Source organism: Bombina bombina, chromosome 4 (assembly GCF_027579735.1).
Source record: "Bombina bombina isolate aBomBom1 chromosome 4, aBomBom1.pri, whole genome shotgun sequence".
Classification (NCBI taxonomy): Eukaryota; Metazoa; Chordata; class Amphibia; order Anura; family Bombinatoridae; genus Bombina; species Bombina bombina.
The window spans coordinates 339721853-339739414 of record NC_069502.1 but is presented as its reverse complement, the minus strand read 5'-3'; the positions used below and the strand labels follow the sequence as shown (position 1 = coordinate 339739414).

Genomic DNA, 17562 nt, shown 5'->3' with positions numbered 1-17562 from the left:
TTATCTAACACACATGAAAGTTTTTTAAATTGCATGCTGTATCTGAATTATGAAAGAAACATTTTGGTTTTCATGTCCCTTTAAATGTGTGCACATTTCAAAAATATCTACTTTTACAACAAGGTTAAACTGGGTCAGTAGGATAGTTCATTAATATTTTTTTTGTTATGTCACGAAACCTCAATGCCTGCATAGACCATGCAAGTGGACTATGAAATGTGGCTAGTATAGTCCTCTTGCATCAAGGTTTAAACATTTAAAAAACAAATCATATACACGTTTGGTATCTATGGGCTGAAGATACATGGGGCACTTTTATTTAGATCTATTAACGTCTATCTTAGAATATAGAACAAGAAATAAATAACCTAGAAAAAACAGAAGCACTGTTTTTTTAAGCCAATTTCTAGACAAGTATTTCCAAAGATGAAGTCCACTTAGGGTATTTGATATTCCATAAAGTAGGTAGGAACCTTTGGGAATTATATAGTTTCATGGAAATAAAATAGGTCTGTGGGTTCTTAAACGATGATAACTAAATATAGCAGTTTTAACGAACAGCGCCATACCCTGTACAATGCTGGTCGTTAAGCCCTTATGGACTAGCGTTGAACCGTGTACAACGCTGTTGTCCTGGGCCTCTCTCTGCTCTCTACTTTTAGCGAGATTGCGCTATTTCTACATGCCCCATGAGTGGGGCAGTGCAGAAATAGTTTTGCAGAGGTACCGAAGCAGAGAGGGACACTCTGTGTTTCTCTCTGCAACGGGCAGCGGTGGTGCCGATTGTTGGTGGCATGGGAGGATTAGGAGGAAGGCAGTGGGCAGCCCATCGCTGGATGGGGGGGCGGGAGCGGGTGGTACCGCTATGCTGCAGAAACAAAAATGGTGAGAGCGGCAGGGAGTGGGAATAAGGGAGAGGGGATCCGAGTGGATGGGGGGGGGGGAATCAGAAGGTAGTCAAAGGTTCTTGGAGGGAGAGGTGGGTAAATGAGAGGGGGGGGGGAAGTTGGGCAGCTACGCTCTAGATAAAAGTGCAAAAGTGCACAATGCCTCCTAAGAGGTATATTTCTTTCCTTACACATTCTGGCCAGTGTACAGTGTACTAGTGGTATTATAAAAAGCATGTAAATGTTTGGTATCTGTGTTTAGAGAACATTCTTAATAACCACTTTTTGTTTCCTTTCATCTTACTCAAAAATGAACATAAACGTTTTCTATGTCGATTCCTGTATAGGTATATGTTGTACGTTTTTATTTTATTTAAAATGTGCGCTTTTAGAAGATTAACTTTTATGGGGTTAAATCAAGTTTGGTCTTGTAAGCTGGGAAATGATATTTATTCTGTTTAGCAAGTAGAGAAAATCCCTTTTTGCTAGTAGTAATTTAATGTCAATATTGCCCCTAAGATGATATTTTATTATAAAAAATATATTGTAGTATAAAGGGGTAGGAAAAAACCTATTTGGTCACATTTTATTAATCAAAAACAAAATTAAAGTTTAAAATGCTTCATACTAAAGCCGAAGCGGTGCTGAATTTTTTTATAGTTTATGTATGTATGTTTTCTTTGGATGCATATCAAATCATCAAAATCCGTCTAGCAGTAGAAACATTTCTCAAACCTCTGGCACTGAAGGTTTTGGTACACACATTCTGCAGTATATCCTATATATACTACATAATTAACAGTATTTTAGATTCATATCATTACATAAATGGAGTGCCACGTGAACTTCCTGGAGGGCAGGGCTTAACAATTCCTGGAAGCAGCGAGCCAAGACTCCTAGAAAGTTACAGAATACCCTTGTCTGGCTCATAAAAAAATCCTTAACAAATCTGGCATAAATGTATTAACCCTTTGTTGTATGAAATTATTGCTCACTTTTAATAACATTAAGTCTGTGGGCAGTGAATGGTGCCAGAGACAGCAGTGATTTATGTTACAGATAAGTATTACATTTACCATTTAAAAATGCCTTTTAAGCCGTTTTCATATCCCTTTAAAAAGGGAAATAAAACATTTTCTTATTGTAATAAAACCTGTTAATTAGGTGTACTCTATAAAAAAAAAACAATACAATATACATAAATTATTTTACTTGCTCAGCAGGTGAATGGGCACTTGAATAAAGTGAGGTGTTTGCTTTTTTTTTTTTACCTCCTCTGTTTTTCTTCCTAAAGCAGGGAATTTATATTGTATAGACCATGGTTGCTTGCTGCCACATTTGGCCCTCCGACGGTCTTTGTGTGTGCCTCAGCATCACTGAGCAGACATCAGAAAAAAAGTTGTTTCATATTTTTGTCAATATTAGAAATATATATAGTTAAAGGGATACTAAACACAATTTTTTTATTTAAATGTACCCATCAATCAGCAAGCGCTATCCAGGGTTCTGAACCAAAAATGGGCTGGCTACTTACCTTTGATATCTCCTTTTTCAAATAAAGATAGCAAGAGAACGAAGAAAAATTTATAATAGGAGTAAATTAGAAAGTTGCATGCTCATGAAAGGAAAATATGGGTTCAGTATCTCTAAGTTAAATTCAATATAAGCAACTAATTCCCTGTGCATTTTTTAACTAAAACACGATTATAACCCTATTTTTATTTTTTTTTATGTTTAAATGATGGATAAGGATTTTCAAAACTATATACTGTATATTCCAAACACTTGAAGACAAATTGGAATAATTAAAAGGAAATATTTTTAAACCTATAAGAAAAAAAAAAAATAGACTACAAAGTATGTTTCCACATACTGTACATTTCCCTACTGAGTATGCATGCATAGAGTATACCAGGTGTGCCCAAAATGTAGATCTTGATCACAAAGCGCTAACAGTAGATGGCAACACTGGTGTGTGATTTCCCTATTCACCAGTAATGATAGTATGGGCTCAAGTTAAGAGGAAGATAAAATTGTAAATTTAGCAAAAATATATTCTGCACTATTTGCCTCAATTAAAACTCCATAGAAAGTAAACCAGTGTCACTAAAGTGTAGGCTGGGCAGATTCATGTATCTCTCTACACTCTGTGCAGCATGTGTAGGTTTCAGTTGCCCAGGAAACTATGGTCAAGGTGGAAAACATATCGTCACAGAAAAATCAGTTTTCTTTTATTCTCATTTTCTAAATGTACACGAGTATATGGAGAATTCTGTACAACCCGTGTGTTACTTGTGTTACTGGGCTCATTCTTTGTGACAATCACGAAAGATAGACAAACACATACAGAAGGATTTTACTCTGTTTCCTTAGAGTCTTATTACAATAAAGACATATTGTTTATTCTCGCCAATATGACTTTCAGCAACATATAACAGGATATACAACTTACCACCTTTCTAACAACTTAATGCAGAACAAAAAAACAACAAAAATTAAGTAGCGTAAGAGGAACCAACAAAAAGATTAAAATAATTCAAGCATTCCATTAAATTAGTAGAAACGTGTTTTTTTTTATATAAATTACTGGTATACTAGTATTCAAGGTTCTGTATTAATCCTGGAAATTCCTGTAAAATTTAATTACGTGTTTCTACAAGCTCTCCGGAGCAATGCCACACATAACACAAGTACATTTATTTCAGTTTACTTTGTGCTTAAAATTACTCTACCTTGAAGCTCTTGATCTATGAAACTTGCGTGACTTTCCTCGGTCTCGAGATCTGCTACGGCTACGTTTCCTTCTTGAGGTATAAGAGGAGTCGCTGCTGGAACGATGCCTGCGCCTAAAAGATTTGCATATTTCAAGTTAGGGTTAATATTTATCAACAGTTTGGTCAACACCTACACATGCTACTTGTGTGACTTTTTGCGTGCCAATTTGTGTTATCCAAACATTTATATATGTGATACATTTATTTAACCTTTTAACTCCGTTATGCCGTTCTATTCCGTCATAATTACACTGGGTTTTAAAGTCGTTATGACGGAATAGAACGTCATAGCTAACGGCTGTCTTGAAGCCTACTGTGCTTCTCAGATTTGATCGCGGTCTGGAGGGCGTTCCTAGGGTTATAGGGACACCCCCCAGACCCGATCCAATAATTGAAATCTTGCGATCGTGTGCACGATTGCGTGATTTTAATTTGTCTACATCGGAACAGTTGTTCCGATGTAGACACTTTAATCCTGTCAGGAAAGGGTTAATAGTATCCATACAATTCACTTTGTTAAAGGGACAGTCCAGCCAAAGTTGGAATTCACATGAATGCATTTCTGCAATATACATATATTAGCAAAAATGCTTCTAATAAAAGTTTCAAAAGTTTAAGTATGTCCCGTGCTCCAGCATGTTAAACACAGCACTTTCTCAGAGAGCCTAACGTGCTTGTACCAACTGGTATTACTCAATTTGTTAATTGCTGACATGATACAAGCCCCACTGCACATGTTCCCAGAGTGAGTGAGTGATAGTGCACGTCTAGATTTGACCTATATTAAAGGGACAGTCTAGTCAAAATTAAGCCTTAATGATTCAGGTAGGGCATGCAATTTAAAACAACTTTCCAATTTACTTTTATCATCAAATTTGCTTTGTTCTCTTCGTATTCTTTGATGAAAGCTAAACATAGTTAGGCTATGTTTCAAAGCCCTTGAAGACCGCATTTTTACAGTTTTCCACAGCTACATATATAATGTTGTGCTCACTTCAGTGGAGTTACTTATGAGTGAGCACTAACTGAAATAGGGGGAAAGGTCTCCAGAGGCTTAGATACAATGTAATCACAGAGGTAAAAAGCATATTAATCTAACAGTGTTGGTTATGAAAAACTGGTGAATGGGTAATTAAAGTATTGTCTATCTTTTCAAATATTCTGCAGTAGACTATGCTTTTAATTTCTAGATAAAGAACAACATATAGGCTGCATTTGATTTTGAAGACATGTATTGATAACAAATATATACAAATGGAGAATGATCAAATTGTACTTGCAAGTATCAAATTAGTTGTAAAAGTAATTTGGATCGAAAAATATCAAAATAAATAACCAATGCATTCTTTAAAAAGGTCGCTATGCTATATTATACATGCAATAATGGTAGCTTTGATACATTATACATTTGTGTGTGTGTGTGTGTAAATAATGTTCTAACATACACACTATATACAGGTTTTATACTCTTGTTCCTATACATTCTGTGATGATATTTAGGGCATTATGAGAGCTATAGAAAACAAGCTATATAGCATCAGGACCACACATATTTACTGAATGAATCCTTTCTTCTGTTTAAGTGGACTAATAATATGTAATTTAACAGAGTTACATGAGGGTCTGTTTCAATCGACTAATGTACAGTCTTTTCGGTGTTTCTTTGGAACATATGATAACGTCTCAAGTGCAAACCTACTCTACCTTTTGTCATAAGAGCGTGAACTTGAGTAAGCATCTCTGGAGCGAGATCTTGATTTTCTTCCAGACTTTTTCCGATGCGCTCTACTGTCGGATGAGCTGCTGGAGGTAGACCGCTTGCGATGCTTCTTTTTCTTCTTTGACCTAATTTCTTCCTCTGAATCTGAAGAGTGGCGCCCCATTTTTATTTGTTTGCCAATTGATGAAAAAAACTAACTTTTCTGCAGACTCTAAAAACAAGAAAAACAAATAATCGTATGTCTATGAAACACAAAGCATGTATGCAAAAACTATTAAAGGGCCACTAAAGTAAAAAATTAATGTTCCATGATTTAGATATCAAACCATGTGCATTCTTTTTATATGCACACTTTGAGGTTTCAGCACCTAGTGAGCATGGGTATGTATGTAGTATTGTCTATGTGTCATTCAAATGTATTTAGTGGTCCTTTAACCACAGTGGAAGCAAAGGATGATTATGCTTAAAGGGATTTGAAACTCATTTATTTTCCTTTCATGATTCAGATGGAGCATACAAATTTAAACAACTTTCCAATATACTTCTATTATCTAATTATTATTCATTTATTTGTATAGCGCCGCAAAATTCCTTAGGGCTGGGTTGCTTCATTTTCTTGGTATCATATGTTGAAGAAGCTGCAATGCACTACTCGAGTTAGCTGAACCAATCACAAGAGGCTTCTATGTGCAGTCACCAATTAGCAGCTTGCTCCCAGTAATACATTGCTACTCCTGACCCTACCTATGTAGACTTTTCAACAAAGGATACCAAAAGAACAACGCAAAATTAGATAATACAAATAAATTGGAAAGTTGTTTAAAATTGTATGTTCTATCTGAATCTTGAAAGATTTTTTTATCTGTTATGTCCCTTTAACTAAATAGGTAATTAATGTGCAGATGTGAATACTGAAACATAGCTCGAAAAAGGGACACTAAAGAAAAATGTGTGTGAATATATATATATATATATATATATATATATATATATATATATATATATATATATATATATATATATATATATATATATATATATATATATATATAAGGGTTGCACCGATACCGATACTAGTATCGGTATCGGTACCGATACCAAGTATTTTCATGAGTACTTGCACTCGTGCAAATGCACCGATACTTATACCGATACCTCCACTTCCTACCCATATGCTATCTTGTGGCGTTTTTTCATACTGCATGTTCCCATTTCATTTTAAGTGGAAGTGGAGACTAAACTAAAAATTGTTTACTACTGTGTTGCCAATACAAATTGCTGTTATTTGTTTTATTGTAGGAGAGATCACTATACCTCGTTCAGACAAACCTCTGAAGTACTGGTCAGTTAATAAACTGAGATTTCCAGCTCTGGCTAAAATGGTCCAAAAATATCTTTCTGCCCCATGCAGTAGTGTGGAAAGTGAAAGACTGTTCAATTTAGCGTCAAACCTCCTTACTGATAGCAAAAACAGACTTATAGCTGAGCATGCAGAGAGGCTTCTGTTCTGTTCCTTAAAAAGAACTTGCCACTAACTTATTATTATTCTAATTGCTAAATTGCCTTTTTTACTGCTAGTTCTCATCTTGCACAATGAGGTTCAAAACATACTGTACTCTGAGGAACATCCATAGGTTAGTTTATATAATTACAGGATTAGTACTCATGGCAAAAATTAAGTTAATTCCAATGAACACTCATCCTGCAATTATAGGACTAGATTTAGATTACATTTTATTGGTAAGCTTTATCAATGCTTTGTTCACATTTCCAACTCCATAGACTTTAGCATAGCATTGGTAAAACGTACCAGTCAAATGTAATTTAGCCCATAGTGTTGTTCCCCATGATTAAACAGTGCACTGTTCTATTTTTACTATTTTTCTATTTTTTACTGTATTGCACTTTTGGTTGGTTGTGATTTTATATTTGTTATTATTATTAATATATTTTATTGTAATATTTTTATTTATAAACATGTTCTGTGAACTTTATGACAAATAAAACAGTTTTATTATTTCATAATGTCTTTTAAGTTACAATCCTTCATAATTATAAAGAAGGAATCTTAAATAATTAGTCTGTATTGTGCATTAAAAAAAAAAGTATCGGTACTTGTACTCGGTCTTAAAAAAATGGTATCGGTGCAACCCTAATATATATATATATATATATATATATATATATATATATATATATATATATATATATATATATATATATATATATATATATATATATATATATATATATATATATATATATATACACACACACACACACACATATGCACACATGAACACACATACATAACGCATATGACACAAACATTTACATATCAAAAATATTGTACTGCCTGAAAAAAATGTTAAAGGAACAAAGTACTCGGGCAAATAGCTAATAGAGTTCATTCTGCTCCTTGCAGCCGACGGAGCAACCTTTTAAATGGTATGGGCTCGCTTGCACTCCGGCAGCTGATGCTGGTTTCATGCCTCGTCTATGGAGAATACTACAACATTCCCTTTTGTTACTAAAGGTGGCACTTTTAAAAGGCAAAAACAGTTACTCAAAAAGACAAAGTAAAGAGAGACACCATTGGTAAACACTTTAATACAGCCCAGCATGTAAAATAGAATAGATAACTGACATTGTACTGTGAATTTTTCTTACCTTTTGTAACTTAACCCCTTAAGGACCAGACCATTTTTCAATTTCTTACCCTTAAGAACCAGGGCTATTTTTACATTTCTGCGGTGTTTGTCTTTAGCTGTAATTTTCCTCTTACTCATTTACTGTACCCACATATATTATATACCGTTTTTATCGCTATTAAATGGAAGTTCTAAAGATACCATTATTTTCATCATATCTTATAATTTACTATACAAAAAAATATAAAATATGATGAAAAGAAAAAAAAAACTTTCTTACTTTGTCCCCCAAAATCTGTTACACATCTACAACCACCAAAAAAAACACCCATGCTAAATAGTTTCTAAATTTTGTCCTGAGTTTGGAAATACACAATGTTTACATGTTTTTTGCTTTTTTTGCAAGTTATGGGGCAATAAGTACAAGTAGCACTTTGCTTTTTCCAAACCATTTTTTTTTTTTTTTTTTTTAAATTAGCGAAAGTTACATTGTAACACTGATATCTGTCAGGAATCACTGAACAACCCTTCACATGTATATATATTTTTTTAGTAGACAACCCAAATTATTGATCTAGGCCCATTTTGGTATATTTCATGCAACCATTTCACCGCCAAATGCGATCAAATACAAAAATTCTTTCACTTTTCACTAACTTTTTCACAAATGTTAGGTTTCTCACTGAAATTATTTACAAACAGCTTGTGCTATTATGACACAAATGGTTGTAAATGCTTCTCTGGGATCCTCTTTGTTCAGAAATAGACATGTATGGCTTTGGCATTACTTTTTGGCAATTAGAAGGCCGCTAAATGCTGCCGCGCACCACACAGGGTTAATTTTAGCTTTAGTGTAGAGATCAGCCTCCCACCTGATGCATCCCACCACCTGATCCCTCCCTGACCCCCCTCAAACAGGTCTCTGCCCTCCCCCACATCACAATTGTCACCACCATCATAAGTACTGGCAGAAAGTCTGCCAGTACTAAAATAAGCCTTTTTTATATATATATTATTCTGCAGTGTTGGATCCCCCCTTAGCCCCCAACCTCCCTGATCTCCCCCAAACAGCTCACTAAACCTCCCCCCTCTACCGAATTGCCGCCATCTTGGGTACTGGCAGTACCCACTTTGCAATAAAATTTGGCTTTATTTTATTTTTAACCCCATCCTTTTTTATCCGCATCATTTATATCTCCCCTCCCTCCCACATCTCTTTTCCAACCTTTATTCCCCCACACTTATGCCCCCTCTCTCTCCCACATTCCCTTACCCATCTTCCCTCACACGATCACTTTACTGTGATCTGAAGCGGGCGCTCCCGCGCATTAACGGCAGAGATCCCCGCTGGACCGGACACAGCTCCAGAGATAGGCCGCCCACCCACCTCCCTGCTATGGCTCCCAGCCACCAACGATCGGCACCATCACTGTGGCCCTCTCTACATCGACAAATCTGCGAGATCGCAGCAGAGAGAAGCCCAGGACTGCAGCGACGCCTTAAAGGGACATAAAACCCAATTTTTGTTATTTCATGATTTAGATAGAACATAACATTTTAAACAACTTTCTAATTTACTTCTATTATCATATTTTCTTAGTTTTCTTGTTATCCTTTGTGGAAAAGCAGAAATGTAAGCTCAAGAGTGTGCACGTGTCTGCAGCACTATATAGCAGCAGTTTTGCAAAAATTTTATACATTATCAGGGGCACTAGATGGCAGCACTATTTCCTGTCGTGTAGTGCTTCAGGCATGTGCACGCTACCTACGTAGGTATCTCTTCAACAAAGAATAACATGAGAATTAAAAAAAATGATAATAGAAGTAAATTGGAAACTTTTTAAAAATTGTATCCTCTATCTGAATCATGAAATAAATTTTTGGGGTTTAATGTCCCTTTAAGGCCATAACCACCAGCGTCGTACAGGGTACAGTGCTGGTCGTTAAGGGGTTAAAGGGACACTCAAGTCAAAATAAACTTTTATGATTAAGAAAAAGCATGTAGTTTTAAGACACTTTCCAATTTGCTTCCATTGCCAAATTTTGCACAGTATCTTTATATGCACACTTTCTGGGGAACAAGATCCTACTGAACATGTGCACAAGCTCACAGGGAATATGTATACTAGTCTGACTGGCTGATGTCTGTCACATAATACAGGGGGCTGGAAAATGGGAGAAAAAATTAAATTTGTCAGAAAAAAATTACATCTATTTTAAATTTAGAGTAGGTGTTAAATCATTGTTTTTTTATTATGCACTTGTTATTTATGCAATTCTACTGCATTGAGTGGTCCTTTAAACGGTTAGAAATTGGGTTATATATTAAAGGGGCAGTTTACTCAAAAATGTTCTCCCCTTTAATTTGTTCCCAATGATCCACTTTACCTGCTGGAGTGTATTAAATTGTTTACAAGTAGCTCCTTTACCCTTATATCGGCATTTGAAATTGTTAATTTAGCATGTGGTATCCCCACCTATTCTGAAAGTTTGTGGCCGCGCGTACCAGCTATAGATAAGCTTTGTAAACACAGCCAGCAGAAGAAATTACACTCCCAGTGTGATAAAGCAGAGATAAGGTGATAAAATGTTGATTTTCCATTGTTCTCTCAAAGTATTGGGGATTGTTTTAAGGACAGATATAAGATAAAGAAGCAGGTATATGTGCACAATGTGATACAGTAATGAGATCTGATTATACCTACAAGCTCAACCTATTTTATTAGGCTGTGGCTTCAAAACACAAAATCAGAGCTTTAATATACACAAATAAACCTTAAAAAGCAAATTTTCATACATTTTTTACTCTGCAGTTGGTAAAAAAGCAATTGTAAACACATTAAGGGAAAAACTATTTCTTTCATGTAATTAGCAAGAGTCCATGAGCTAGTGACGTATGGGATATACATTCCTACCAGGAGGGGCAAAGTTTCCCAAACCTCAAAATGCCTATAAATACACCCCTCACCACACCCACAATTCAGTTTTACAAACTTTGCCTCCTATGGAGGTGGTGAAGTTTGTGCTAGATTCTACGTTGATATGCGCTCCGCAGCAAGTTGGAGCCCGGTTTTCCTCTCAGCGTGCAGTGAATGTCAGAGGGATGTGAGGAGAGTATTGCCTATTTGAATGCAGTGATCTCCTTCTACGGGGTCTTTTTCATAGGTTCTCTGTTATCGGTCGTAGAGATTCATCTCTTACCTCCCTTTTCAGATCGACGATATACTCTTATTTATATACCATTACCTCTGCTGATTTTCGTTTCAGTACTGGTTTGGCTTTCTACAAACGTGTAGATGAGTGTCCTGGGGTAAGTAAATCTTATTTTCTGTGACACTCTAAGCTATGGTTGGGCACTTTATTTATAAAGTTCTAAATATATGTATTCAAACATTTATTTGCCTTGACTCAGAATGTTCAACATTCCTTATTTTCAGACAGTCAGTTTCATATTTGGGATAATGCGTTTGAATTAATCATTTTTTCTTACCTTAAAAATTTGACTTTTTTTCCCTGTGGGCTGTTAGGCTCGCGGGGGCTGAAAATGCTTCATTTTATTGCGTCATTCTTGGCGCTGACTTTTTTGGCGCAAAAAATCTTTTCTGTTTCCGGCGTCATACGTGTCGCCGGAAGTTGCGTCATTTTTTGACGTCCTTTTGCGCCAAAAATGTCGGCGTTCCGGATGTGGCGTCATTTTTGGCGCCAAAAAGCATTTAGGCGCCAAACAATGTGGGCGTATTATTTGGCGCCAAAAAATATGGGCGTCGCTTTTGTCTCCACATTATTTCAGTCTGATTTTTTCTTTGCTTCTGGTTACTAGAAGCTTGTTTATTGGCATTTTTTCCCATTCCTGAAACTGTCATTTAAGGAATTTTATCAATTTTGCTTTATATGTTGTTTTTTCTCTTACATATTGCAAGATGTCTCACGTTGCATCTGAGTCAGAAGATACTTCAGGAAAATCGCTGTCTAGTGCTGGAACTACCAAAGCTAAGTGTATCTGCTGTAAACTTTTGGTAGCTATTCCTCCGGCTGTTGTTTGTATTAATTGTCATGACAAACTTGTTAAAGCAGATATTTCCTTTAGTAATGTACCATTGCCTGTTGCAGTTCCCTCAACATCTAAGGTGCAGAATGTTCCTGATAACATAAGAGATTTTGTTTCTGAATCCATCAAGAAGGCTATGTCTGTTATTTCTCCTTCTAGTAAACATAAAAAATCTTTTAAAACTTCTCTCTCTACAGATGAATTTTTAAATGAACATCATCATTCTGATTCTGATGACTCTTCTGGTTCAGAGGATTCTGTCTCAGAGATTGATGCTGATAAATCTTCATATTTATTTAAAATGGAATTTATTCGTTCTTTACTTAAAGAAGTACTAATTGCTTTAGAAATAGAGGATTCTGGTCCTCTTGATACTAATTCTAAACGTTTAGATAAGGTGTTTAAATCTCCTGTGGTTATTCCAGAAGTTTTTCCTGTTCCTAATGCTATTTCTGAAGTAATTTCCAGAGAATGGGATAAATTGGGTAATTCATTTACTCCTTCTAAACGTTTTAAGCAATTATATCCTGTGCCGTCTGACAGATTAGAATTTTGGGACAAAATCCCTAAAGTTGATGGGGCTATTTCTACCCTTGCTAAACGTACTACTATTCCTACGTCAGATGGTACTTCGTTTAAAGATCCTTTAGATAGGAAAATTGAATCCTTTCTAAGAAAAGCTTATCTGTGTTCAGGTAATCTTCTTAGACCTGCTATATCTTTGGCTGATGTTGCTGCAGCTTCAACTTTTTGGTTGGAGACTTTAGCGCAACAAGTAACAGATCATGATTCTCATAATATTATTATTCTTCTTCAGCATGCTAATAATTTTATCTGTGATGCCATTTTTGATATTATCAGAGTTGATGTCAGGTTTATGTCTCTAGCTATTTTAGCTAGAAGAGCTTTATGGCTTAAAACTTGGAATGCTGATATGGCTTCTAAATCAACTCTACTTTCCATTTCTTTCCAGGGTAACAAATTATTTGGTTCTCAATTGGATTCCATTATCTCAACTGTTACTGGTGGGAAAGGAACTTTTTTACCACAGGATAAAAAATCTAAGGGTAAAAACAGGGCTAATAATCGTTTTCGTTCCTTTCGTTTCAACAAAGAACAAAAGCCTGATCCTTCATCCTCAGGAGCAGTTTCAGTTTGGAAACCATCTCCAGTCTGGAATAAATCCAAGCCTTCTAGAAAGGCAAAGCCTGCTTCTAAGTCCACATGAAGGTGCGGCCCTCATTCCAGCTCAGCTGGTAGGGGGCAGGTTACGTTTTTTCAAAGAAATTTGGATCAATTCTGTTCACAATCTTTGGATTCAGAACATTGTTTCAGAAGGGTACAGAATTGGTTTCAAGATGAGACCTCCTGCAAAGAGATTTTTTCTTTCCCGTGTCCCAGTAAATCCAGTGAAAGCTCAAGCATTTCTGAATTGTGTTTCAGATCTAGAGTTGGCTGGAGTAATTATGCCAGTTCCAGTTCTGGAACAGGGGATGGGGTTTTATTCAAATCTCTTCATTGTACCAAAGAAGGAGAATTCCTTCAGACCAGTTCTGGATCTAAAAATATTGAATCGTTATGTAAGGATACCAACGTTTAAAATGGTAACTGTAAGGACTATCTTGCCTTTTGTTCAGCAAGGGCATTATATGTCCAAAATAGATTTACAGGATGCTTATCTGCATATTCCGATTCATCCAGATCATTATCAGTTCCTGAGATTCTCTTTTCTGGACAAGCATTACCAGTTTGTGGCTCTGCCGTTTGGCCTAGCTACAGCTCCAAGAATTTTTACAAAAGTTCTCGGTGCCCTTCTGTCTGTAATCAGAGAACAGGGTATTGTGGTATTTCCTTATTTGGACGATATCTTGGTACTTGCTCAGTCTTTACATTTAGCAGAATCTCATACGAATCGACTTGTGTTGTTTCTTCAAGATCATGGTTGGAGGATCAATTTACCAAAAAGTTCATTGATTCCTCAGACAAGGGTAACTTTTCTGGGTTTCCAGATAGATTCAGTGTCCATGACTCTGTCTTTAACAGACAAGAGAAGTCTAAAATTTATTTCAGCTTGTCGAAACCTTCAGTCACAATCATTCCCTTCGGTAGCCTTATGCATGGAAATTCTAGGTCTTATGACTGCTGCATCGGACGCGATCATGCGACCTCTTCAGCTCTGTATGCTGAATAAATGGTGCAGGGATTACACAAAGATATCTCAATTAATATCTTTAAAACTGATTGTACGACACTCTCTAACGTGGTGGACAGATCACCATCGTTTAATTCAGGGGGCTTCTTTTGTGCTTCCGACCTGGACTGTAATTTCAACAGATGCAAGTCTCACAGGTTGGGGAGCTGTGTGGGGATCTCTGACGGCACAAGGAGTTTGGGAATCTCAGGAGGTGAGATTACCGATCAATATTTTGGAACTCCGTGCAATTTTCAGAGCTCTTCAGTCTTGGCCTCTTCTGAAGAGAGAATCGTTCATTTGTTTTCAGACAGACAATGTCACAACTGTGGCATACATCAATCATCAAGGAGGGACTCACAGCCCTCTGGCTATGAAAGAAGTATCTCGAATTCTGGTTTGGGCGGAATCCAGCTCCTGTCTAATCTCTGCGGTTCATATCCCAGGTATAGACAATTGGGAAGCGGATTATCTCAGTCGCCAAACGTTACATCCGGGCGAATGGTCTCTTCACCCAGAGGTATTTCTTCAGATTGTTCAAATGTGGGGACTTCCAGAAATAGATCTGATGGCCTCTCATCTAAACAAGAAACTTCCCAGGTATCTGTCCAGATCCAGGGATCCTCAAGCGGAAGCAGTGGATGCATTGTCACTTCCTTGGAAGTATCATCCTGCCTATATCTTTCCGCCTCTAGTTCTTCTTCCAAGAGTAATCTCCAAGATTCTGAAGGAATGCTCGTTTGTTCTGCTGGTAGCTCCGGCATGGCCTCACAGGTTTTGGTATGCGGATCTTGTCCGGATGGCCTCTTGCCATCCGTGGACTCTTCCGCTACGACCAGACCTTCTGTCGCAAGGTCCTTTTTTCCATCAGAATCTCAAATCCTTAAATTTAAAGGTATGGAGATTGAACGCTTGATTCTTAGTCAAAGAGGTTTCTCTGACTCTGTGATTAATACTATGTTACAGGCTCGTAAATCTGTATCCAGAGAGATATATTATAGAGTCTGGAAGACTTATATTTCTTGGTGTCTTTCTCATCATTTTCTTGGCATTCTTTTAGAATTCCAAGAATTTTACAGTTTCTTCAGGATGGTTTAGATAAAGGTTTGTCCGCAAGTTCCTTGAAAGGACAAATCTCTGCTCTTTCTGTTCTTTTTCACAGAAAGATTGCTAATCTTCCTGATATTCATTGTTTTGTACAAGCTTTGGTTCATATAAAACCTGTCATTAAGTCAATTTCTCCTCCTTGGAGTTTGAATTTGGTTCTAGGGGCTCTTCAAGCTCCTCCGTTTGAACCTATGCATTCATTGGACATTAAATTACTTTCTTGGAAAGTTTTGTTCCTTTTGGCAATCTCTTCTGCCAGAAGAGTTTCTGAATTATCTGCTCTTTCTTGTGAGTCTCCTTTTCTGATTTTTCATCAGGATAAGGCAGTGTTGCGAACTTCTTTCGAATTTTTACCTAAAGTTGTGAATTCCAACAACATTAGTAGAGAAATTGTGGTTCCTTCATTATGTCCTAATCCTAAGAATTCTAAGGAGAAATCGTTACATTCTTTGGATGTTGTTAGAGCTTTGAAATATTATGTTGAAGCTACTAAGTCTTTCCGAAAGACTTCTAGTTTATTTGTTATCTTTTCCGGTTCTAGAAAAGGCCAGAAAGCTTCTGCCATTTCTTTGGCATCTTGGTTGAAATCTTTAATTCATCTTGCCTATGTTGAGTCGGGTAAAACTCCGCCTCAAAGGTTATCGCAGAGAGATTGAAAAGAATTATAGGGGAACTAATACACCCCGATCAGGCAGGCTTCATACCAGGGAGAAACGCAGTACGAAATATGCGAAGAGTCCTAACAATGCTAGATTACTACAATTATATAGGTAAGGGGGGGGGACGGCGGGTCCCATGCGATGGAGTTGGGGATCTTGCAGTCATCACAATTGATGCCGAGAAGGCCTTTGACTCCATCGTATGGGACCATCTGTTTTCAGCCCTGGAAAAGTTTGGGTTTTCAGGAAATATTATACAGCTGATAGAGTCAATATACAACAAACCAAGATCACAATTACTAGTAAATGGGGAATTATCACAGTATATAACGCTCGGAAAGGGTACGCGGCAGGGGTGTCCACTATCACCCTTGCTGTTTGACTTAGCGCTGGAGCCCCTAGCAATTTATATCAGGCAGAAAGTACAAGCGGTAGAAATAGGTAGCCAAAAAATGACGATATCTTTATATGCTGACGACATATTATTGTTTTTAAAAGATACTGTTAGTAGTATCCCGTTAGTGCTGGGAATTATAGGCAATTTTAGTTCCTTTACAGGATACAAAATTAACCCTAATCAATCAGAACTCATGTGGGTGGAAAAAAACAGATATAGTCGAAACTGCATATTCAAGGAAGTAAACTATATTAATTATCTGGGAATTAGAATAAGCAGGGACCCCAGAGAATGGTACCAGTTAAATTATAGAGATATTTTTGATAATATACAACTAGATTTAGACAAATGGAACATGTACTATCTATCCCTATCAGCTAGGGTTATGCTGTTAAAAACAATCTTCTTTCCAAAAATACTGTTTTTGATGCAAAATCTTCCCATTTTTATTTCTAGAAAGGATCTGGATAAATATAACAGGGCATGTGGAAGGTTTATTTGGGGGAAGAAGAAAGGGCGTATGTCAATGGAAAAAACAGAATTTATGTTTACCTGATAAATTGCTTTCTCCAACGGTGTGTCCGGTCCACGGCGTCATCCTTACTTGTGGGATATTCTCTTCCCCAACAGGAAATGGCAAAGAGCCCAGCAAAGCTGGTCACATGATCCCTCCTAGGCTCCGCCTTCCCCAGTCATTCGACCGACGTAAAGGAGGAATATTTGCATAGGAGAAATCATATGATACCGTGGTGACTGTAGTTAGAGAAAATAAATCATCAGACCTGATCAAAAAACCAGGGCGGGCCGTGGACCGGACACACCGTTGGAGAAAGCAATTTATCAGGTAAACATAAATTCTGTTTTCTCCAACATAGGTGTGTCCGGTCCACGGCGTCATCCTTACTTGTGGGAACCAATACCAAAGCTTTAGGACACGGATGATGGGAGGGAGCAAATCAGGTCACCTAGATGGAAGGCACCACGGTTTGCAAAACCTTTCTCCCAAAAATAGCCTCAGAAGAAGCAAAAGTATCAAATTTGTAAAATTTGGTAAAAGTGTGCAGTGAAGACCAAGTCGCTGCCTTACATATCTGATCAACAGAAGCCTCGTTCTTGAAGGCCCATGTG

The 17562-nt window shown here is 37.0% G+C and overlaps 1 protein-coding gene across 1 annotated transcript in view; it reads right to left on the bottom strand.

The window, feature by feature from the left end:
- RSRC1 (arginine and serine rich coiled-coil 1) overlaps window positions 1–17562 on the bottom strand; it is a 1121477-nt gene that overhangs the window by 1055004 nt on the left and 48911 nt on the right. Inside the window, exons 2-3 of the mRNA XM_053710087.1 lie at window positions 5366–5592; window positions 3620–3733 (exon numbers count right to left, since the gene is read on the bottom strand). Of these exons, the coding sequence (XP_053566062.1) occupies window positions 3620–3733; window positions 5366–5544 (293 nt within the window). The 5' untranslated portion in view covers window positions 5545–5592. The remainder of the gene's footprint in view (window positions 1–3619; window positions 3734–5365; window positions 5593–17562) is intronic.